At 42.0% G+C, this 24364-nt stretch overlaps 1 protein-coding gene across 3 annotated transcripts in view; it reads left to right on the top strand.

Annotated features, from left to right (window-relative positions):
* Positions 1-885: 885 nt before the first annotated feature.
* LOC115176116 (plectin) overlaps positions 886-24364 on the top strand; it is a 112788-nt gene continuing 89309 nt past the window's right edge. For all 3 annotated transcript variants that reach the window (XM_029735944.1, XM_029735943.1, XM_029735942.1), the window contains exon 1: positions 886-1157. In XM_029735944.1, the coding sequence (XP_029591804.1) occupies positions 1046-1157 (112 nt within the window). In that variant the 5' untranslated portion in view covers positions 886-1045. The remainder of the gene's footprint in view (positions 1158-24364) is intronic.

The following is a 24364-nucleotide window of genomic DNA, read 5'->3' as shown; positions in this document are numbered from 1 at the left end:
GTACACGCTTCAGTGCACGGCGGTCCCGTTCTGTGAGCTTATGTGGACTACGACTTCACGACTGAGCGGTTGTTGCTCCTAGACGTTTTCATCTCACAATAACAGCACTTACAGTTGACCGGGGCAGCTCTAGCAGGGCAGAAATTTGACGACATGTCTTGTTGGAAAGGTGGCATCCTATGACGGTTCCACGTTGAAAGTCACTGAGCTCTTCTGGATGGCCATTCTTGCATGGTGGCGTGCTCGATTTTATATACCTGTCAGCAACGGGTGGGACTGAACTAGCCAAATCCACAAATTTTAAGAGGTGTCCACATACTTTTGTATAAATAGTGTAAAAAGTGAGATCCTTTTTTTTATGACTCATGGGGATGGTGGGAAATAATGAGTAGCTTACTACTAGAGGTTTGTGAGGAGAAACCTGTATTGAATAATTATGAGCATGACAGGGTTACATCTCAATCTCAATGTTCTGCACTTACTTTCCTTATCAGGGCTGGCCTAAGTGTGTGCGTTACAAAAAAAGGTCTCATGTATTATTAACTGCTGCCAGACAGGCTGCGGTGAGACAGCCCTTGACTGGAAACAAAGCAAACCAGTTGGTGTATGAATAGCAAACAGAAGATGAGGAAACTATTCTAACTATATTATGAGTTTTTACTTTGTTTCCTGAAAGCTAAAGTGAATAGACTTAAATGTACCAGGCTAAATGAAGAAGAGAAGAATGTAGGTGTGAGTGTACGAACGAGAGGCAGAGACCAGAGATTGTGAAGGAAGGAATGGCGAGAGGGAAAGAGCGAGAGGGAGGGAGCTCAGCCACTTTTGCCAGCAGTCTGAATCAGACAGAGAAAAAAAGGTGGTAGGGGTGCTATTTTGCTCTGCTCTCTCGTAAGTCGCGAAAGTTGGCTGCCTCTTTGGTTTAAAGTCCGTGACGGTGGCACCACACCCCTGGCTGGCCTCCCCTTCCTACACTCCCACATCACATTTCACCCTAGGGCCTCCCACTTATCTCTGGAGCCTGCGATTTCTCACTGTCCAAGGCCTGATGTCGGCAAGCCCCCCTGGAAACGTGTTCCCAACCCTGGTGGTTGTAGGACATATTGTCAATTTGATCGCTGTTTGGCAGTGGAGGCAACGTAGGAGGCAGTTAAGAGAAGGTAAGACCAGCTGGATAACAATCTTGTTATGAGGCTTCCTGTCTTTCAGGAAAGGTGATGCTACTGTACGTCTTTGGGGCACATGAGGAGAGATCAGGAGTTTGCTGCTGTGTGAACGGGTCTGGTCTCTAGTCTTAACCATTCGTCTTAAATGGTCTGCTCTCTCTTCCCTCTGTGCTTTTGTGTTTCACACTGCTCCCCCTCTTTTTTCTCCTTCCAGCTAGATTTCCTGATATGTCAAGAAGATGGGTTTAACCCTGTAAATGCTGGTTGTAATATGATGACGTAGGAGCAGTGGTATTCTCGTTGACTAGCGTTGCTTCACAGTTGGACTCAAGACTTATAGTTCCGCCTCAGCCTTGTCTGACTTTTCTTGTCTTGTTATGGGTTTACATGTGCTACGGAGAAATGAATGATTCTCTATGATTGCAAAATAACCTTAAAGGCCCAGTGCAGTAAAAATTCAGTTTTTCTGGTGTTTTATATCATATTATACAGCAGCTGATGAACAACTAACATTTTTATCAGCTTTATTTCTTGGTAGTTGCTGGTTGAAAATACAATCTACATAGGGCCTTCTAACTAGCACGTTTGCATGGGCGAGAGTTTTGGCTTTCCATTGTGACATTTACATTTTAGTCATTTAGCAGATGCTCTTATTGAGAGCAATTTACAGTTAGTGATTTAATCTTAAGATAGCTACATATCACAGGCATAGTATGTACAATGTTCCTCAATAAAGTAGCTATCAGCAAAGTCAGAGCCAGAAAGGGGGGAGTCAGGAGAGTTGTTTTTTTGGGGGGGGTTATTAAAGCAACTCTTTGAAGAGGTAGGGTTTCAGGTGCTTTCGGAAGATGGGTAGGGACTCTGTTGTCCTAGCTTCAGGGATTACGGGTTTCACCATTGGGATGCACAGACATAGAACAAATTGGACTGGGCTGAGCGGGAGCTGAGGGGTGGGAGAACAGAGTGCTCGGGTTGTGGTGTAGGGTTTGAACATAGACTGAAAGTAGGTCGGGGGAGCTCCCCTTGCTGCTCTGTAGGCAAGCACCATCACGTCCATCTTGTAATGGACGCGAGCTTCGTGGACGGGAACCCCGCCCTACCACAGCCTATAGGGCAGAGAACAGAGACCTGGCCGTGTGGTGCCAGGACAACAACCTCTCCCTCAACGTGATCAAGACAAAGGAGATGATTGTGGACTACAGGAAAAGGAGGACTGAGCCCGCCCCTATTCTCATCGACGGGGCTGTACTGGAGCAAGTTGAGAGCTTCTAGTTCCTTGGTGTCCACATCAACAACAAACTATTATGGTCCAAACACACCGAGACAGTCGTGAAGAGGGCACGACCAATCCTATTCCCCCTCAGGAGACTGAAAAGATTTGGCATGGGTCCTCAGATCCTCAAAATGTTATACAGCTGTACCATCGAGAACATCCTGACTGGTTGATTCACTGCCTGGTATGACAACTGCTCGGCCTCTGACCGCAAGGCACTACAGAGGGTAGTGTGTACGGCCCAGTGCATCACTGAGGCCAAGCTTCCTGCCGTCCAGGACCTCTATACCAGGCGGGGTCAGAGGAAGGCCCTAAAAATTGTCAAAGACTCCAGCCACCCTAGTCGTAGACTGTTCTCTCTGCTACCACACGGTAAGTGGTACCGGAGTGCCAAGTCTAGGTCCAAAATACTTCCTCTTGGAACGCTCGTCCCGCATGTGGGATCAACATCCAGCGAAAAATCATATCGCCATATTCATAACCGAACCAAAGCAAAATGTATTTTTTTTTTCTTCTCAAATATAGGACTATTTTATATCGTTTTATAGATACACCTCTCCTGAATCGAACCACGTTGTCCGATTTCAAAAAGGCTTTACAGGAAAAGCAAAACATTAGATTATGTTAGAGGAGTATATCGTCAAAGTAGCCACATAGCCATTTTCCGACCAACCACATGCATCACAAATAACCAAAAAACAGCTAAATGCAGCACTAACCTTTGACAATCTTCATCAGATGACACTCCTAGGACATCATGTTACACAATACATGCATTATTTTGTTCGATAAAGTTCATATTTATATATAAAAATAGCATTTTACATCGGCGCGTGACGTTGAGAAACTATTTTCCCTCAAATGCATCCGGTGAATCAGCACTAGAATTTACTAAATTACTATTCAAAAACATTTTTAAAATGTAATATTGTCATTCAAAGAATTATGGATTAACATCTCGTGAAAGCACTCGCATTGCCAGATTTAAAAATAACTTTACTGGGAAATCACACTTTGCAATAAAAGGGGATGCTATACTCAGAAAAATAGGCTAGCGATACAGGTCAGCGCCATCTTGGAATAATCGAATATCAAATCTACTCTTGTATACTATTGTAAATATTCCCTTACCTTTGATTATCTTCATCAGAAGGCACTTCCAGGAATCCCAGGTCCACAACAAATGTAGTTTTGTTTGAAAAAGTTAATTTATGTCCCAATAGCGCGTTCCGAAGGCTACTCAAAATGTATCGTCGTGCGCGAGACTTCTCCTCACGAAAGTGCAAAAAATATATATTTAAGTTCGTTCAAACATGTCAAACGTTGTATAACATAAATCTTTAGGGCCTTTTTCAACCAGAGCTTCAATAATATTCAAGGGGGACGGTTGCATTGTCTTTCTAAACGTTTCGAAAGGGGAGGGTAGCCAGGGGCGGCCGCATCATAATGGTAATGGCTCTCCCCCTATGACCACGTTCCACAGACTCTCATTCGGTCAGTTTGTACTGTGGAAGACTCAAACCACTTTGTAAAGACTGGGGACATCTAGCGGAAGCCATAGGAAGTGCTCAATGAATCCTAACTCACGGTGTGATTTATAAGCAAAGTGCTGAAGTTGAGTCCGCAAATCAGATTTCCACATCCTGTTAGGATCTGTCTCGGGGTTTTGACTGCCATATGAGTTCTGTTATACTCACAGACACCATTCAAACAGTTTTAGAAACTTTAGGGTGTTCTCTATCCACATCTACTAATTATATGCATATCCTAGCTTCTGAGTTTGAGTAGGAGGCCGTTTAAAATGGGCACTTTTTTTTTTCAAAAATCGCTGTAGCGCCCCATATCCTTGGCGTGCGTCAAGAGGTTAACCTCAGCTTCTACCCCAAGCCATACAACTTCTGAACAGCTAATCAAATGGCACCCAGACTATTTGCGTTGACCCCCATCTTTTACTCTGCTGCTACTCTCTGTTTATTATCTATGCATAGTCACTAACTCTACCTACACGTACATATTACCTCAATTACCTCGACTAACCGGTGCCCCGGCACATTGTCTCTGTACCGGTACGCCGTGTATAAAGCATCGCTATTGTTATTTTACTGCTGCTCTTTAATTATTTGTTACTTTTATTTTATACTTATCTATTTTTTACTTAACACTTAACACGAAGAGCAGCTCCGTCTTGTCTAGTTTGAGGTGGTGAGCTGACATCCAAGCTGAGATATCTGCCAGGCACGCAGAGATGCAATTCGCTAACTGGGTGACATAGGGATAAAAGTAGTTGAGTATCATCCTCATAGTATTGATAGGAGAGACCATGTTAGGATATGACAGAGCCGAGTGACTTAGTGTACAGAGAGAAGAGGAGAGGGCCTAGAACCGAACCCTGGGGACACCATTAGTGAGAGTGTGTGTTGCAGACAGATCCTCTCCATGTCACCTGGTAGGAGTGGCCTGCCAAGTAGGATACAATCCAACAATGTGCAGAACCTGAGACACCCAGCCCTGAGAGGATTGAGAGGAGATTCTGATGGTTCACCTTGTCGAAGGCAGTGGATAGATCTAGAAGGATGAGGGGAGAGTCATCTTTGGCAGTGCGGAGAGCCTCCATGACACAGAGAAGAGCCGTCTTGTTTGAGTGATCCATCTTGAAGCCTGACGGGTTAGGGCCAAGAAGAACGTTCTGTGAGAGATAACGAGAGAGTTGATCAGAGATAGCACGCTCAAGTGTTTTGAAAAGAAAGGGATAGGGGTCTAGAGTTTGACGTCAGATGAGTCGAATGTTTCTTTCTTGAGGAAGTCAGTGGTCAGAGATGAGTTGATGAGGGAAGTGAGGAATGGGAGAAGGTCTCCAGAGATGGCCTGGCGAAGGGAGGGGGGGATGGGGGTCGACTGCGCAGGTTGTCGCACGACCAGACCTGACTAGTCGCAGGATTTCATTTTGAGAAAGAGGTCGTAGACTCAATAGGTTGAGTGAATGATGAGCAGATGTCGTCAACCTTCTTCTCAAAGTGGTTGACAAAGTTGTCCTCAGAGAGGGAGGAGGGAGGGGGTGGAGGATTAAGGAGGGAGGAGAATGTGGAAAGAAGATTGAAATGTAGACTGCTTTAGCAGCGGATACGGAGGAAGAGAAGGTAGAGAGGAGAGAGTGAAAGGATACGTCCGCCGGAAGTTTCATTTTCCTACATTTTCGCTTAGCTGCCCGCAGCCCTGTTCTGTAAGCTCGCAATGAGTTACTCAGCCACTGAGCAGGAGGGAGGGTCGAGCCGGCGTGAATGAAAGGGGACAGTGCAAGTCATAGGTTGCAAAAAGGGAGGAGAGTAGGGCCAAAGAGTCAGAATCAGGACAAGAGGGAGGGGGATTTAGCAGAAGGAAGAGATGATAGGATAGAAGAGGAGAGAGTAGTGGGAGAGCGTAGATTGCAACGGCACATGACCATCTGGGTAGGGGCTGAGTGACTAGGGTTGGAGGAAAGGGAGACAGTAAAGGAAACAAAGTAATGATGAGAGACCTGGAGGGGGGTTGCAGTGAAATTAGTAGGCGAACAGCCTCTAGTAAAGATGAGGTCAAGCGTATTGCCTGCTTTGTGAGTTGGAGGGGATTGGGAAAGGGTGAGGCAAAGAGGGGAAAGAGTTGGAAATAAATTAATCGAATGCAGACGTCAGGAGGTTGAATTCGTCAGGTACGACGAGTAGTAAGCCATCGTCAGGAAATTAGCTTATCAACGTGTCAAGCTCATTGAGGAACTCTCCAAGGGCACCTGGTTGGCCGATAGATGACAACAGTGTTAAGCTTGAGTGGACAAGTGACAGCATTGAATTCAAATGAGCAGATGGACAGGGAAAATCTCCAGTTAGGAGAAATGAGGGGAAGCTCTAGCAGGGCAGACATTTGATGAACTGACTTGTTGGAAAGTAAGGCCATTCTACTGCCACTGTTTGTTTATGGAGATTGCATGGCTGTGTGCTCAATTTTATACACCTGTCAGCAACAGGTGTGGCTGAAATGGCAGAATCCACTCATCTGAAACGGTGTCCACATACTTTTGTATCCTAATAATTGGGCTACTTTTGCACATTATTGGTGTCTGAGTGAAGGAAATGCTTTACATCGAGAGGAGTTGATGTGTTCTGAAAGATCAGACATTAAGAATTATAATAAATACTGCTTTCATGTCATAAAAGCAAACCACACACCCATGAGTCCAAATGTGCACTTCACAATATCAACGTTTATGATTGTTATGTTTGATCCACAGTTACGAGGATGGCATGCTTTATACCCTGGGTTGCCCTGAACAGAATGAGCCTATCTTCTGTGTTTATCAGATTGTGAAGGAAATTTGCCACGGAACATGCATTTGAATGCATTCATGACTCCATTCTATGCACACCAAAATTACAAGTAGTTTGTGTGAAGGGCCTTTTGAAAGCCAAACACTGTAAGATCATATTTTATAACTTAGCTAGCCATCAAATGATCCCCACCTGACCCAGATTGCGATTTATAATTGAACGTTTTTGGATTGCGTAAACATGAACCGTAATTGCGTAAACATGAACCGTAATTGCATGATGGTGGGAACACAGGGTTCCAAGAAAAACTACAAGTGTGCTTGCTTTGGTTCCTCAATGGCAAAGCTAGGAGAGCAAAAAAAAAGCACCTTATAGTTGAAGGCTCTTTCTGTGAGTCATAATAGTGCATTGAAATTACTTAGAAACTGTGCACAGTTTGGAGAGGTGTGTGGCCACTTGGAGACACCAGTTAGAACTCTCACTCAAACCCTTGTAATAGTTTTTTCTTATCTTGCACATACTCCCACATTTCAATGAATATTATGTTACTGAATGTAACCAGAGTATTTTCAGATTTCTTTATTAACAAATGCTGTGAAAACTACAGTAAATGTAAAATGCACATAAAATCAGCAGCGTAATGTTTGGACTGTTGTGTCTTCACCTTTGGTCCGATAATTTCCCCATAATATCCACAGTGTTCTATTTCAATTTCTAACATGGTCATGCATATGCTTTTTATAGTTATTCTGTTAGAAATATAAAAATGTGTCCCTATTCATATAGGTCAATTTCCATGAGTGTAAGGGGTTAATGGAAATCTATTACAGAAAGGTACTTAATTATTACCCAGAAATTCTTTGATACTGCATTGGGCCTTATAATTTTGATTCACGTAAAGATAATTTGTTATTTTTGTGAGAGTGGAGCAGTTGTGAGTTGTAGTGGGTTAGAGAACTGTATGATAATATAATAATGTTTAATCTGTTACATGGTAAATCTGAATAATTTTTCTGTATAGCACTTTGTGACATCGGCTGATGTAAAAAGGGCTTTATAAATACATTTGATTGATTGATCTTGTGTAGAATAGACTTGCTTACAAGGTGAACGCAAAAGCCCTGAATTGTGGAAAATCCTCCTTTGATTTTTTTCCCCCCCCTTCTTGGCTTTCTCCTTCTAAACATAACTGAGTTATGCAACAAGTCTTCTATTGTTTATGAGCCTGTTCAATAGGCTTTCACAGTGTTCCTATATGGAATGTTCACAATGTTAATAGTTATACATGGGATATACTCGGGCCTTCTGGTCTCTAGAGAATAGATCACACACTATTCTACTCCGATAACCTCATAAAGGTTAGCTAGCTACTGCTCTATGTATGGCACTTACTTGACACACCTCTTTGTTTCAAATGTAATTTCCTGTTGACACAGCTTGTTACAGTGAACCTGTCAGGCTCTCCTCTGCAGACAATGGGACAGCCACACCCCGAGGCAAATTACAGGATGCCTGAGTGAAAGGCTGCAGGTGTGGAGAGAGAGAGAGAGGATAATAGTATTTTACCTTCTAGCCTTGTTCACTCACCCATATGTCCCCTACTTTAAATCAATGAGTCTGATGGACAGGACAATGATAAAGTAAAGCTGTATATTTTTGAGTCAAATTAGTTGTTTTCCTGAATGTTGGCCAAGTACCGTACCGTATCATGGTTGGACATGGCTCTCTGTCCAGACAGACGACAGGTCTATCCATATCTCCCAGTGTTCTCGCTGGTAGATTGCAGACTAGGTCAGTCTCACAGGAACTCACCAGAGGAACCGCCTATTTAGATATGGGGATTTCTACAGCTTTCTACTTTATTTATTCTTTATTTAACCAGGGAAGTCACATTTACATTGATATCCCTTTTTCAAGTGAGCCCTACTTGTTTTGTTAAGTAATATCCTTACTGTATAAACCACATCTTTATTTAAGACGACACATATGCTACTGCATTTTATTGAATCCACCACTAGACATACTAACCGATAATGTTGGTTTGACTGTGAAATGGCTAACATTGCGTTATTTCTAACTCTGCATGTTAATATTCAGCTGCTTTACATTTGACCTGGTCTCCTTTCAGCATTGCAGCTGTTGCACTACATACAATGCATAAGGAAGGGCAGAAGTCTATCATGTTTGTGGTTTCATGGCTAATGCTACCTTATGTCATTGCACTGTTTTCACTGTTGTCATACCATATTGGACTTCTTTTAGCAGAGTATTGGATGGCTTTTATGTTTGATTAACATATATTACACATTCAAAGAAAATACTTATATAGGTCACATGTTGGATGAGGAGGGGAGGGACAAACATGGCCTGGCAGAGAGCACTTGTATAAGGCAGTACTTTGATTGACAAGTAGACCTTTGACCTAGTTCAGCTATAGGGGAGGTTTCCCCCCGACTAGTTTAAATAAAGAACTGGCTGCTAGATACAACCATAACATACTGGAAGTTCCCCTTGACTTCTCCTCAGGGTCCCAGAATGGCTCAGTGGATTTGAAGGCATATGTGCTATTCACTGGCACAGTCCCAAATGGCACCCTATTCATTTCATAGTGCACTACTTTTGACCAGAGCCCTATTGGCCCTGGTCAAATGTAGTGTAATATAGGGAATAGGATGCCATTTGGTGTGCACATCAACAATCAAAGATCCATTAGCACAGTGCAAGGTTTTAACATCTCTGCTGAGTGAATGGGTGTATTATTTGTATAGCTTTTACGCTACGTTACCCAGGCCAGAAATGAAAAACAGTAGGTTTTCATAAATCTTTGGCCAAATTAAGCGCTTCGGCGTGGGTTTTAAGTTGTTGGCAATAGCTTCTCCTAATAGCAATAGAGGGTAATAAAGCAATCCGTTCATGCTGCCAAAACGGTTTCTGTCTCATAGACTACAAAATACATTTGTAGTCAGCATTGACAATAAATGTCTACATTGTGACTAGGGATTATGATTTTTTTGACATGTGAAACTTTTTCTATCGTAGCCCTAAACATAGTTTGTAGTTTTCTATTAAAATTAGTGTGCTATAAAATTGTATTCAATCTCTTGATCCTATCAGACGTCCATACCTAGCACAATCAGATAAGTGCAAGGGAGGTGACCTGAAAGGGCAGATTCCTATGAATCTCCCAATATCCTTTACTTCCTTCTCTCTATGCGTAAATTATTTTGTCTTATTATTTTAATAATTGAATGCAGTCGAAAACATTATTTATGGCTCAAAGTACATGTTTATTTTTCTCTATCTGAAATGTACATTTTGTTATCACTCTTTCCTTTCATGTTCTCTGTTACTTCATTTATTAGTTAAAAATGCTATAAAATAGTTTTATGACATAGATGATAAAACTTTAAAAGGGAAAAAGAGCCAAAAAACCTACATGTATTGAAAATGTAGTGCAACCATAATCTAATCCTGGCTGATTTAGCAGCCGAGTCTAAAACCAACCACCAACTCACACTGCAGCTGTAGGCGTATGCTTCATTTATGGAATATTATATTGAATGCATTGAGGAACTAAGTAAGAATAAGCAGGTTTGGAAAAATGTACGGACCCCTAATGCAGTTTATCCTTATCATCCATTTAAAATGGTTTTGAATGATTGACTGGTGTTTGGGAATGCCTTCTTCTCACAGGAAAAGTACCCCTTTGTTCATCTTATTTTTAACAACAATAAAAGACACTTTGGAGAATAATTGGCATCCAACTGTTTTCCTTTGAATAACCAACCATGCAAGGCAGAAATGGACACATCTCACCTTTTATTAAATGTCAAAAAATGTCCTTGTCAACATGAGATGACAACCTGGTGGAGAGTAATATTGTACATGAAAGACACCCCTGCCAGTGGAACCTACCGATATGTAGTGGTATGATATTATATGTGACCAGTAATGAACACTGAATTGACTCATCATTTGAAGATTGTGAAAGAGAAAACAATTGTGTGTGATAACTGTGGAGCACTTGAGGATTCTGTGCCATGGCAATGAAAACCAGTTGGTTGTGTTCAAATAATTTATGTCTAATAGATGTAATAGCCTATAATGCATGGGTGGAGGATATCATCAGAACTCCCAACAACTCCTCACAACTCAGATTGAGAATTACACTGAAGTTTCTATTCAATCTCAGAAGTGTAAGCCTGTCTAATAATATGTAATTAGATTATATAGGTACGGGAAAAGGGTACTGTGTGGCTCAGCTGGTAGAGCCTGGGCCTTGCAATCCCACGGTTGTGGGTTTGATTTCCACAGGGGACCAGTATAAAAAGGTACAAAGATGTATGCACTCATTACTGGACAAGAGCATCTGCTAAATCATATAGTAAATGTATAAAATAAATAGTGCCAAAAGGCAGTTTAAAATGCATGAAGTGTAACACCTTTATGTGCATTTGGTGACTAGTGCTATTGACACCATTCCAAGGTGCATTATGTAGCCTAATGGTTGGAAGAAACACATTAGGCCTACACACTCTAGCATAAAAAGAAACATCGCCAGTTGGACTGAAACAGTCCAGACAGAATGCTATATTGGGGATGTCCTTTAGAATTACATTCCAATAAGAACGCAATGTCCCGGTGGCGGGGAATGTACAGTAGAATGCAACTACGGGAGACTGCGCTCGCTGGGTAATTTCCCTAAACAAAATAGTGTGGGCTGGGTTTGAGAACGTGAAGATTTGACTCCATGAAACTTGATACGACAGCCACTTGTTTTTTGATAATCTATTAGAGATAGAAAGGGAACTTTTGTTTTCGAGTGCCGTTCCCTCTCGACAAAGAGGAGCTCGAGCGGCACAACTTTTTGCCTTGAGGACTCTGTTTGGGTATGGCGGATGCTAAAGATATTCCCGCTGCTATGTCTTCCCGGTATGGCGGCTCCCGTACAGGGATTTTTTTATGGACGTGCAAATTACATCCATGAAATGAGCTGCGGAAAGGTGGGTCCCATCTGTACAACAGTATGTGTTGCGCAGGTAAACACGACAGTGTCCAACACTCCGTCCATATAACACTGGAGAGGAGGAGTTCTGGCAGGGAGGCAGGCGTTGGTGTGGGCAGATAACATTAACCTATTCCCTGCCAACACTTGTAAACAAGACGGTAAAGGACTGTTCGCTCAGGGTAGCAAAACTATAAAATGAGACGTGTGTAATCTCTGCAGAAATATTTAAATAGAAGTTATATAGACTGTATTGTTATCATTGTGGTTTTAGCCTACCATGGTTTAAAAACATGTGTGCTATATTATTTTGAGAACAAAAAAAACCAGCAAATCTCTTATCAAGACCTATAGTGTGTGTGGTTTATTGTATGTGACTTCCACTAGTGTGTCTGAAGTAGTAGGTTGATGTCCTTCCAATTAGACCAATGCATAACAGTACTGTAATTGTAGCCAAGCACAGCATGATGGATTTACTGGATCTTGTGGAAATACTGGGCAGCCCTAGCTGACAAAACTGCTCCACTTACCAGAAAAGTGAGCACACACCCCACCCCCCTTTCCCCTCTGACTCAGGCTCTAACAGACTTTTTTGTGCTCCAGAGAGGTTTCTGGCCAAAACCACACATCTATAAATACTAGTTAATGGGCTCCTGGCTCCTGTGTGTTTTGGTCTGTTGTCTTGGAAACAAACGGTTTTCACATTTCATTTTTTACACAGTCTTACATGACTGTCAAATAACATTTCAGAACTCCATTAATTGTTGACCTTGGATGTTAGTAGTCAAAATGCTGATTAGGAGGTAGGGTAGATGTGCAGAGGAAAAGGTTTCAGTGATAAGCGAGACATCAAAGGTTTCTTTATGGTGTAAGGATAAACTGTATTTTGACAACTCAATAAAAAGTATTGAAATAAAGTGAAGAGGGGGAGCTTAGTTCAAGTTTAGTTGACCCTGATTAACTTGACGATTTTGTATAGAAATTCTTCATGGTGTCAATTAAAATTTTTGATCAACAGTGGCATGTTTCTGTAGTGCCTTGTTTTCAACAGAAGAGGGAGACAACCACTGATTTATGCCTGGGATACTTACAATTTGGCCCCATCTTCAGTGTTGAAATAATATTATACCTCTTCCATACCAATGTACGGTATTTGAGATCTGTTCCTTGCAGTATTTTTTGAGAAGGTAGTTATTGCATTTTGGAAGTGTGCAGTTTATACACTTGTTTATGATTAAACATTAATAGATACGATATGCATCCCATCTGATTTATGTATACAGCATACAACTATGGTATATGTGTGTGGGCTGATCAATGTCACGTGGCATTTTTGAGTCACAGGATTGTGCGATAGTTTTGGATGCAATAACACATGCATAATATATGACATGAGATTATAATTTGGACCTCTGGAAAAACCAGGGGCACATACACTGCCTTCAGAAAGTATTCACATCACTTGACTTTGTCCACATTTTGTTGTGTTACAGCCTGAATTTAACATTTATTAAATAGAGATTTTTTTTGCCGCTGGCCTACACACAATATCCCATAATGGCAGAGTGGAATTATGTTTTTCCAAATTGTTACAAATTAATAAAAAATGAAAAGCTGAAATGTCTTGAGTCAATAAGTATTCATCCCCTTTGTTATTGCAAGCCTAAATAAGTTCAGGAGTAAAAACTTGCTTAAGTCACATAATAAGTTGCATGGACTCTGTGTGCAATAATAGTGCTTAACATGATTTTTGAATGACTACCTCATCTCTGTACCCCACACATACAACTATCTGTAAGGTCCCTCAGTCGAGAAGTGAATTTCAAACAAAGATTCAACCATAAAAAAACAGGTTTTCCAATGCCTCACAAAGAAGGGCACCTGTTGTTACATGGGGTTTTAAAAAAGCAGACATTAATAATCCCTTTGAGCATGGTGAAGTTATTAATTACACTTTGGATGGCGTATCAATACACCCAGTCACTACAAAGATACAGGCGTCCTTCCTAACTCGGTTGTCGGAAAGGAAGGAAAAAACACAGGGATTTCAGCTAGAGGTCGATACTTAGCCGTGGAAAGTAGTTTGGGGGTGGGGATGCTGTGATTTTTTTTTCCGTCGAGGGGGCAGGTGGGGGGTTGGGGGGGTCTGATTTAATATTTTTCACAAAAAACTTCCTGTGGCAATGGACCAATGGTGACTTTAAAACAGGTGACTTTAAAACAATGGTGACTTTAAAACAGACTTTAAAACAGAAGCCTGTACAGAATAAAAATTATTCCAAACATGCATGCATCCTGTTTGCAATAAGGCACTAAAGTAAAACTGCCAAAATATGTGGCAATGAAATACACATTATGTCCTGAATACAAACTGTTGTTTGGGGCAAATCCAACACAATACATCACTGAGTACCACTCTTCATAATTTCAAGCATCGTGGTGGCTGCATCATGTTATAGGTATGCTTGTCATAGGCAAGAACTAGGGAGTTTCTTAGGATGAAAAGAAACAGAATAGAGCTAAGCACAGGAAAAAAATCCTAGAGGAAAACGTGGTCTGCTTTCCACCAGACACTGGGAGATTAATTCACCTTTCAGCAGGACAATAACCTAAAACACAAGGACAAATCTACACAGGAGTTACTTACCAAGAAGACAGTGAATGTTCCTGAGTGGTTGAGTTACAGTTTTGAGTTAAATCTACTTGAAAATCTATGGCGACCTGAAAATGGTTGTCTATCAATGATCAACAACCAATTTGACAGAGCTTCAAGAATTTTGAAAAGAATAATGGACAAATGTTGCACAATCGAGGTGTGGAAAGCTCTTAGAGACTTACCCAGAAAGACTCACAGCTGTAATCACTGTCAAAGGTGCTTCTACAAAGTATTGACTCATGGGTGTGAATACTTACGTAAATAAGATATTTATGTATTTCATTTTTTACACATTTGCAAAAATGTCTAAAAACATGTTTTCATTTGGTCATTATAGTGTGTATAACATCTATTTAATCCTTTGAATTCAGGCTGTAACACAACAAAATGTGGAATAAGTCAAGGGGTATGAATACTTTCTGAAGGCACTGCATATGCTCGAAGAATAAATTCCAACTAAAACATTCCCGAGCCAAGAGGCGTGCTGCTGCATTAACTATGACAGTAGTGAATTTGAGTAGCTAGTATTTTTGCCTTCCGATGCCCACAGGTCTCAATACCTTGGCCTTGCTTTAGAGAGCTCGCCAAGATTCATAGTATTCCTACATACACCTCCATCATAAATCAGAACCTGCTGTGCACGTGTGTAAGCCATATTATTTATTGTGTTTTGTTAACATTCCTATCTTCATTATGCAATGGCCATCATATGCTTGCACACGCAGAGATATTTGGTGGGTCAGCGGAGTCGAAGATGTAGCCATTGGTGTGTTATCAGGAGGAGGCTCCCCGTCTGTAGGAAGGGTGGGTCCCACACGCCTACCGACAACCCCAGCACGAATGTAATGTATAGTGACAGGCTTCTCCTTCCACCAAAGCTGTCAGTTTTATCATATTTATTAATGATTGACAGTGGTTGTTGTTCAGGGTTACATTTCCTCTTTGAATTCTCATATACAGTACCAGTCACAAGTTTGGACACACCTACTCATTCCAGGGTTTTTATTTTATTTTTACTATTTTCTACATTGTAGAATAGTAGGGAAGACATCAACACTATGAAATAACACATATGGAATCATGTAGTAACCAAAAAAGTGTTAAACAAATTCAAATATATTTTGTAATTGAGATTCTTCAAAGTAGCCATCCTTTGCCTTGATGACAGCTTTGCACACTCTTGGCATTCTCTCAACCAGGAATGCATTTCAATTAACAGGTGTGCCTTGTTAAAAGTTAATTTGTGGAATTTCTTTCCTTCTTAATGTGTTTGAGCCAATCAGCTGTGTTGCGACAAGGTAGGGGTGGTATACAGAAGATAGCCCTATTTGGTAAAATACCAAGTCCATATTATGGCAAGAACAGCTCAAATAACCAAAGAGAAATGACAGTCCATCATTACTTTAAGACATGAAGGTTAGTCAATTCGGAAAATTTCAAGAACTTTTAAAGTTTTTTAAAGTGCAGTCGCAAAAACTATCAAGCGCTGTGATGAAACTGGCTCTCATGAGGACCGCCACAGGAAAGGAAGACCCAGAGTTACCTCTGCTGCAGAGGATAAGCTCATTAGAGTTAAACTGCACCTCAGATTGCAGCCCAAATAAATGCTTCACAGAGTTTAAGTAACAGACATATTTCAACATCACATGTTCAGAGGAGACTGTGTGAATAAGGCCTTCATGGTCAAATTGCTGCAAAGAAACCACTACTAAAGGACACCAATAAGAAGAAGAGACTTGCTTGGGCCAAGAAACACGAGCAATGGACATTAGACCGGTGGAAATCTGTCCTTTGGTCTGATGAGTCCAAATGTGACATTTTTGGTTCCAACCTCCGTGTCTTTGTGAGAAGCAAAGTAGGTGAACGGATGATCTCTGCATGTGTGGTTCCAACCGGGAAGCATGGAGGAGGAGGTGTGGGGGTGCTTTGCTGGTGACACTGTCTGTGATTTATTTAGAATTCAAGGCACACAACCAGCATGGCTACCACAGCATTGTGCATTGATAGGCCATCCGATCTGGTTTGCGCTTAGTGAGACTATAATTTGTTTTTCAACAAGACAATGACCCAAAACACTCCTCCAGGCTGTGTAAGGGCTATTGGAACAAGGAGAGTGATGGAGTGCTGCATCAGATGACCTGGCCTTTACAATCACCTGACCTTAACTCAATTGAGATGGTTTGGGAAGAGTTTGACCTTAAGTGAAGGAAAAGCAGCCAACAAGTGCTCAGCATATGTGGGAACTCCTTCAAGACTGTTGGAAAATCATTCCTCATGAAGCTGGTTGAGTTCATAATTTCATGTCCAGTTTCAACTTTCACCCCACATAATTTTTTGCATTAGTTGTGGACATATGGAAAGTTTTTATCAAGTGAGACACACTCATAGCATCAAATCAGTCTTGTTTTGATGTCCTCCATTCAATTCAGACACAATAGATTCCCTGTTTTTTTACAACAGTGTGGTTAGTTTGGCAAGCCAAATTAGATGTGACATAAGTTTGGAAAAACATCCAAACCAAATGCTTAATAACATTAACCACTCCTGTCAAACATGGAAACTGATCAGCACTTTGTATCTGTCTGCAACTGATTCATTTTGTCCTGTCTTGGGCTGCATTCCATGGCTCCCTATTCCCTAAGCTCTGGTCAAAAGCACTATGTAGGGAATAGGGTGCTATTTGGGACAGTGTACACTGTATGGAAACACTTATTGATGGAGGTTTCCCTCGAATTGAGTGCTGATGGAAACAAATGGTTCGTGAAAAGGGTTATTTTGTGATTGTGCCATGTGGTGGAATGACTGATGACTAATTTCAATTGCTTTGTACCATACCCCCTCGTCTGGTCTGGTCTGCTATAATACAGGCCTTTCATTCAGTGTGGGCTGGCTGTGATGGTTTTAGTTGCATGTACATTCTTCCTCTATCTCTCACCACACACTTGGAATCACTGGCCAGAACACGTATCTAAAGCAGATTCTAGTGGAACTTTACTCTATGGTTGTATGGCTAAACCTTTCCAACATGAGTAAGAAGAGGGGATGTCTACTTATGCCCTTATAGCTGTCCTGTGAAAGTTTGTCAAGTCGTTGGAATAGGATTGAAGCAGAATTTACTGTCTTGCAGGTGAAGCACATCAGTATCTTTATCCATGTAGTCTACTGAAACTATTAAAGGGATTTTGGCAATGAGGCCCTTTATCTACTTCCCCAGAGTCAGATGAGCTTGTCTTTGTGTCTAGTAGGAAGTTAGAGGTAGTTTCTCAAGTGTTGCCGCGCTGACTGGACGTCTATGGATATCTGCTAGCATATCAGATACCCTTAGACTACCGGTCATTGCACTAGTTAGCACTTGCGCTAGTTAGCATCTTCCTTCAAACTGCAAGCAGAGACATAAAATTGACATCCACGAGTTAATCTGTGACGGTTTTCGTAAAGAGGAGACTAAGGTGCAGCGTGGTATGTGCTCATGATTGATATTTATTATAACTCAGAACACTAAATCAAAACAACAAATAAAGGAAAACGAACGTCATGTTCTGCAGGCTTTACTGAGCTGTACAAAAACAAGATCCCACAACCGAAGGTGGGAAAAAGGGCTGCCTAAGTATGATTCCCAATCAGAGACAACGATAGACAGCTGCCTCTGATTAGGAACCATACTTGGCTAAACACAAAGAAATAGAAAACATAGAATGCCCACCCCATGTCACACCCTAACCGAACCAAACAGAGAAAAACGGCTCTCTCAGGTCAGGGCGTGACATAATCTGACTCTGGGGAAGTAGATAATCCTGAAGTATCCCTTTAAACTGGAACTGACAGCATTTTAGCAACATGTTATCTTTAAAAAGTCATATACACCCCCAGGAAGAATGACACGCAATATATTGGGGGAAAGCGGGCATGCGTTTGAACAATTAATAGATTAATAGCACAAATAAAACCTAAATAAACATCTATCTTGTCCAGGATCGGAGTCTACTCAGACCGGTGCTCCATACACAATCAGAGCTGCATTAGGCTTATATGCAAATAAGCCATTTACCACATGGGCATGCCATCATTCGCTTTTTATTTATTTTTATTTCACCTTTATTTAACCAGGTAGGCTAGTTGAGAACAAGTTCTCATTTACAACTGAAACTGGCCAAGATAAAGCAAAGCATTGCGACACAAACAACAACACAGAGTTACACATGGAATAAACAAACATACAGTCAATAACACATTAGAAAAAGTCTATATACAGTGTTGGCAAATGAGGTAAGATAAGGGAGGTAAGAAAATAAATAGGCAATAGTGGCGAAATAATTACAATTTAGCAAATAAACACTGGAGTGATAGATGTGCAGAAGATGAATGTGCAAGTAGAGATATTTGGGTGCAAAGGAGCAAAAAATATATAAATAACACTATGGGGATGAGGTAGTTGGATGGGCTATTTACAGAAGGACTATGTACAGGTGCAGTGATCTGTGAGCTGCTCTGAAAGCTGGTGCTTAAAGTTAGTGAGGGAGATATGAGTCTCCAGCTTCAGTGATTTTTGCAATTCGTTCCAGTCATTGGCAGCAGAGAACAGGAAGTAAAGGCGTCCAAAGGTAGGAATTGGCTTTGGGGGTGATCGGTTGAAGAGCATGCATTTAGTTTTACTTGCATTTAAGAGCAGTTGGAGGCCACGGAAGGAGAGTTGTATGGCATTGAAGCTCGTCTGGAGGTTAGTTAACACAGTGTCCAAAGAAGGGCCAGAAGTTTATAGAATGGTGTCGTCCGCGTAGAGGTGGATCAGAGAATCACCAGCAGCAAGAGCGACATCATTGATGTATACAGAGAAAAGAGTCGGCCCGAGAATTGAACCCTGTGGCACCTCCATAGAGACTGCCAGAGGTCCGGACAACAGGCCCTCCGATTTGACACTCTGAACTCTGTCTGAGAAGTAGTTGGTGAACCAGGCAAGGCAGTCATTTGAGAAACCAAGGCTGTTGAGTATGCCGATAAGAATGTGGTGATTGACAGAGTTGAGAGCCTTGGCCAGGTCGATGAATACAGCTGCACAGTATTGTCTCTTATCGATCGATGGTGGTTATGATATCGTTTAGGACCTTGTGCGTGCCTGAGGTGCACCCATGACCAGCTCGGAAACCAGATTGCATACCGGAGAAGGTACGGTGGGATTCGAAATGGTCGGCGATCTGTTTGTTAACTTGGCTTTCGAAGACCTTAGAAAGGCAGGGTAGGATAGATATAGGTCTGTAGCAGTTTGGGTTTAGAGTGTCTCCCCCTTTGAAGAGGGGGATGACCGCGGCAGCTTTCCAATCTTTGGTGATCACAGACAATACGAAAGAGAAGTTGAACAGGTTAGTAATAAGGGTTGCAACAATTTTGGTGGATAATTTTAGAAAGAGAGGGTCCAGATTGTCCAGCCCGGCTGATTTGTAGGAGTCCAGATTTTGCAGCTCTTTCAGAACATCAGCTATCTGGATTTGGGTGAAGGAGAAATGGTGGAGGCTTGGGCAAGTTGCTGTGAGGGGTGCAGGGCTGTTGACCGGGGTAGGGGTAGCCAGGTGGAAAGCGTGGCCATTCGTAGAAAAATGCTTTTTGAAATTCTCAATTATCGTGGATTTATCGGTGGTGACAGTGTTTCCTAGCCTCAGTACAGTGGGCAGCTGGGAGGAGGTGCTCTTATTCTCCATGGACTTTACAGTGTCCCAGAACTTTTTGGAGTTTGTGCTACACATTGCTGTTTGAAAAAGCTATCCTTTGCTTACTGCCTGTGTATATTGGTTACTAACTTCCCTGAAAAGTTGCATATCACGGGGGCTGTTTGATGCTAATGCAAAACGCCACAGGATGTTTTGTGCTGGTCAAGGGCAGTCAGGTCTGGAGTGAACCAAGGGCTATATCTATTCCTGGTTCTACATTTTTTGAATGGGGCATTCATATTTAATAACCTCTCTAGGGTCGGCGGGACGAAATAGTCCCACCTATGTAACAGCCAGTGGAATCCTGTGGCGCATTATTCAAATACCTTAGAAATGCTATTACTTAAATTTCTCAAACATATGACTATTTTACAGCATTTTAAAGACAAGACTCTCGTTAACCCCTGGTCGGGCTCGGGACGGACATCCAGCGAAAAATCCTATCGCCATTTGCATAACAAAATTTAATATATATATTTTTTCAAATATAGGACTATGTTATATCGTTTTATAGATACACCTCTCCTGAATCGAACCACGTCGTCCGATTTCAAAAAGGCTTTACAGCAAAAGCAAAACATTAGATTATGTTAGAGGAGTATATCGTAAAAGTAGCCACATAGCCATTTTCCGACCAACCACATGCATCACAAATAACCAAAAAACAGCTAAATGCAGCACTAACCTTTGACAATCTTCATCAGATGACACTCCTAGGACATCATGTTTCACAATACATGCATTCTTTTGTTCGATAAAGTTCATATTTATATATAAAAACAGCATTTTACATCGGCGCATGACGTTGACTAACTATTTTCCCTCAAATGCATCCGGTGAAACAACGCTACAATTTACTAAATTACTATTCGAAAACATTTTTTAAATGTAATATTGTCATTCTAAGATTTATAGATGAATATCTCTTGAAAGCACCTGTAATGCCAGATTTAAAAAGAACTTTACTGGGTAATCACACTTTGCGATAAAAGGGGATGCAATACTCAGAAAAATAGGCTACCGTTACAGGTCAGCGCCATCTTGGAACAATCGCATATCAAATCTACTCTTGTATACTATTGTCAATAATCCCTTACCTTTGATTATCTTCATCAGAAAGCACTCCCAGGAATCACAGGTCCACAACAAATGTATTTTCGTTGGAAAAAGTTCATCCTTTACGTCCCAATAGCTTGTTCTTGTTAGCGCGTTCTGAAGGCTGCTCCAAAACTTCTGTCGGCCGCGGGACTTCTCTTTCAACAAAATGCATTTTTTTAAAATTTAGGTTCGTTCAAACATGTCAAACGTTGTATAACATAAATCTTCAGGGCCTTTTTCAACCAGAGCTCCAATAAGATACAAGGGGGACGATTGCATTGTCTTTCAAAACGTTTCGAAAGGGGAGGGTAGCCAGGGGCGCCGGCGTCATAATGGTGATGGCCCTCCTCATGTGACCACTTTCCACAGTGTCTCATTCAGTCAGTTTTCACAGTAGGAGACTCAAACCACTTTGTAAAGACCGGGGACATCTAGTGGAAGCAATAGGAAGTGCTCAATGAACCATTGCTCACGGTGTGATTTATAGGCAAAGTGATGAAGTTGAGTCCGCAATTCAGAATTCCACATCCTGTTACGATCGGACTCGGGTTTTTGACAGCCATATCAGTTCTGTTCTACTCACAGACACCATTCAAACAGTTTTAGAAACTTTAGGGTGTTTTCTATCCACAAGTATTAATTATATGCATATCCTAGCTTCTGATTTTGAGTAGGAGGCCGTTTAAAATGGGAACACATTTTTTTCAAAAATCGCTGTAGTGCCCCCTATCCTAGGCGACCGTCAAGAGGTTAAGATGGTGAGGTAAGCACTTTTAAAGAATAACCAGGCATCCTCTACTGACGGAATGAGGTCAATATCCTTCCAGGACACCCGGGCCAGGTCGATTAGAAAGGCCTGCTCACTGAAATGTTTTAGGGAGCGTTTGACAGTGATGAGGGGTGGTAGGTCTGCGTTTGACCGCAGACCTATTACGGACGCAGGCAATGAGGCACTGATCGCTGAGGTCCTGGTTGAAGACAGTATAAGTGTATTTGGAGGGCAGGTAGGTTAGGATGATATCTATGAGGGAGCCCGTGTTTACGGATTTGGGGTTGTACCTGGTAGGTTCATTGATAATTTGTGTGAGATTGAGGGCATCAAGCTTAGATTGTAGGATGGCTGTGGTGTTAAGCATTTCCCAGTTTAGGTCACCTAACAGCACAAATTCTGAAGATATATGAGGGGCAATCAATTCACATATGGTGTCCAGGGCATAGCTGGGTGCAGAAGGTGGTCCATAGCAACTGTGAGAGACTTGTTTCTGGAAAGGTGGATTTTTAAAAGTAGAAGCTCGAATTGTTTGGGCACAGACCTGGATAGTAAGACAGAACTCTGCAGTAGATTGCAACTCCTCCCCCTTTGGCAGTTCTATCTTGTCAGAAAATGTTATAGTTAGGGATGGAAATTTCACGGTTTTTGGTGGCCTCCTAAGCCAGGATTCAGACATGGCTAGGACATCCGGGTTGGCACAGTGTGCTAAAGCAGCGAATAAAACACATTTAGGGAGGAGGCTTCTAATGTTAACATGCATGAAACCAAGGCTTTTACGGATACAGAAGTCAACAAATGAGAGCGCCTGGGGAATGGGAGTGGAGCAAGGCACTGCAGGGCCTAGATTAATAACCTCTACATCACCAGATGAACAGAGGAGGAGTAGGATAAGGGTATGGCTAAAGGCTATAAGAATTGGTTGTCTAGTACGTTCGGAACAGAGAGTGAAAGGAGCAGGTTTCTGGGCGCGTTAGAATAGATTCAAGGCATAATGTACAGACAAAAATATGGTAGGATGTGAATACAGTGGAGGTAAACCTAGGCATTGAGTGACGATGAGAGAGATATTGTCTCTAGAGACACCTTTTAAACCAGGTGAGGTCACTGCATGTGTGGGAGGTGGAACGAAAGGGTTAGCTTAGGCATATTGAGCAGGTCTGGAGGCTCTACAGTGAAATAAGACAATAATCATTTACATTTTAGTAGACACTCTTATCCAGAGCGACTTACAGTAGTGAATGCATACATTTCATGAAATGTTTTCTCTGTACTGGTCCCCCGTGGGAATCGAACCCACAACCCTGGCATTGCAAACACCATGCTCTACCAACTGAGCCACACGGGACCACGTAATCACTAACCAAAACAGCAATGGACACGGCATATTGACATTAGGGAGAGGCATGGGCAGCCGAGTGATCATAGGGTCCAGTGAGTAGTTAGGCGGGCTGGAGACATGGCGATTCAGACAGCTAGTGGGCCGGGGCTAGCAGGCTATCAGAAGGGCCTTAGAGGGACGTTGCGACGGAGGAAGTCTGTTGTAGCCCCCTCGTGCGGTTACGTCAGCAGACCAGTCGTGAGTGATCAGCAGGGCTCCGTGTAGTAAAAGGGTCCAGTCCAATTGGCAAAATAGGTATAGTAGCCCAAGAAATTGGCTGATGGACCTCTTCAGCGAACAGTCCGGTATGCTCTAGATAGCTAGCGGGCCGCGGCTAGCAGGCTAGCAGATGGACATTCAGGGGACGTTGCGATGGAGGAGCCTGTTGAAAAAATCCCTCGGGTGGATTACGCCGCTAGTCCAGTCGTGATGAATCAGCCGGGCTCCGTATCGGCAGTAAAAGGGATCCAGGCCAATTGGCAAAATAGGTATTGTAGCCCAAGGAGTGGTGGTAGGAATCCGGAGATATGGAGAAAAAGATAAGTCCGATATGCTCTGGGTTGAATCGCCCTGAGCAGACTGGCAGGGGTTGTCTGGGCTAAAGTTAGCTGATGACCGCTAGCAGTGGCTAGCTGACTACTAGCTAGTAGTTAGTTAGCTGGCTAGCTTCTGTTGGGGATTCCGGTTCTAAAGTAAAGAAAATAGCAGATTCATACCGCTTTGGGTGAGGCGGGTTGCAGGAGAGTATGTTGAAGTTGAGGCTAAGAAAAATATAAAAAGATATATACATGGGACACGACAAGACAAAGACAAAGACGCCTGACTGCTACTCCATCTTGGATCAACATCCAGCTTTGAACTCGACTGTGTGTTTACAGGCAGTAGCAACAGCACGACTTTAAATCTTTAGAACTAATTCTCCAAAAGCCACAAAATACAGTGTAAATATGTAAATACCTCGGGAGTCCTCTTACGTTTGGGAACTTCACAGTCCTATTGATCAAACAACCATGAAAAGG

This window comes from Salmo trutta, chromosome 36 (genome assembly GCF_901001165.1).
Source record: "Salmo trutta chromosome 36, fSalTru1.1, whole genome shotgun sequence".
Lineage (NCBI taxonomy): Eukaryota > Metazoa > Chordata > Actinopteri > Salmoniformes > Salmonidae > Salmo > Salmo trutta.
Note: the sequence above shows the minus strand (reverse complement) of the source record. Positions and strands in the feature narration are given on the sequence as shown.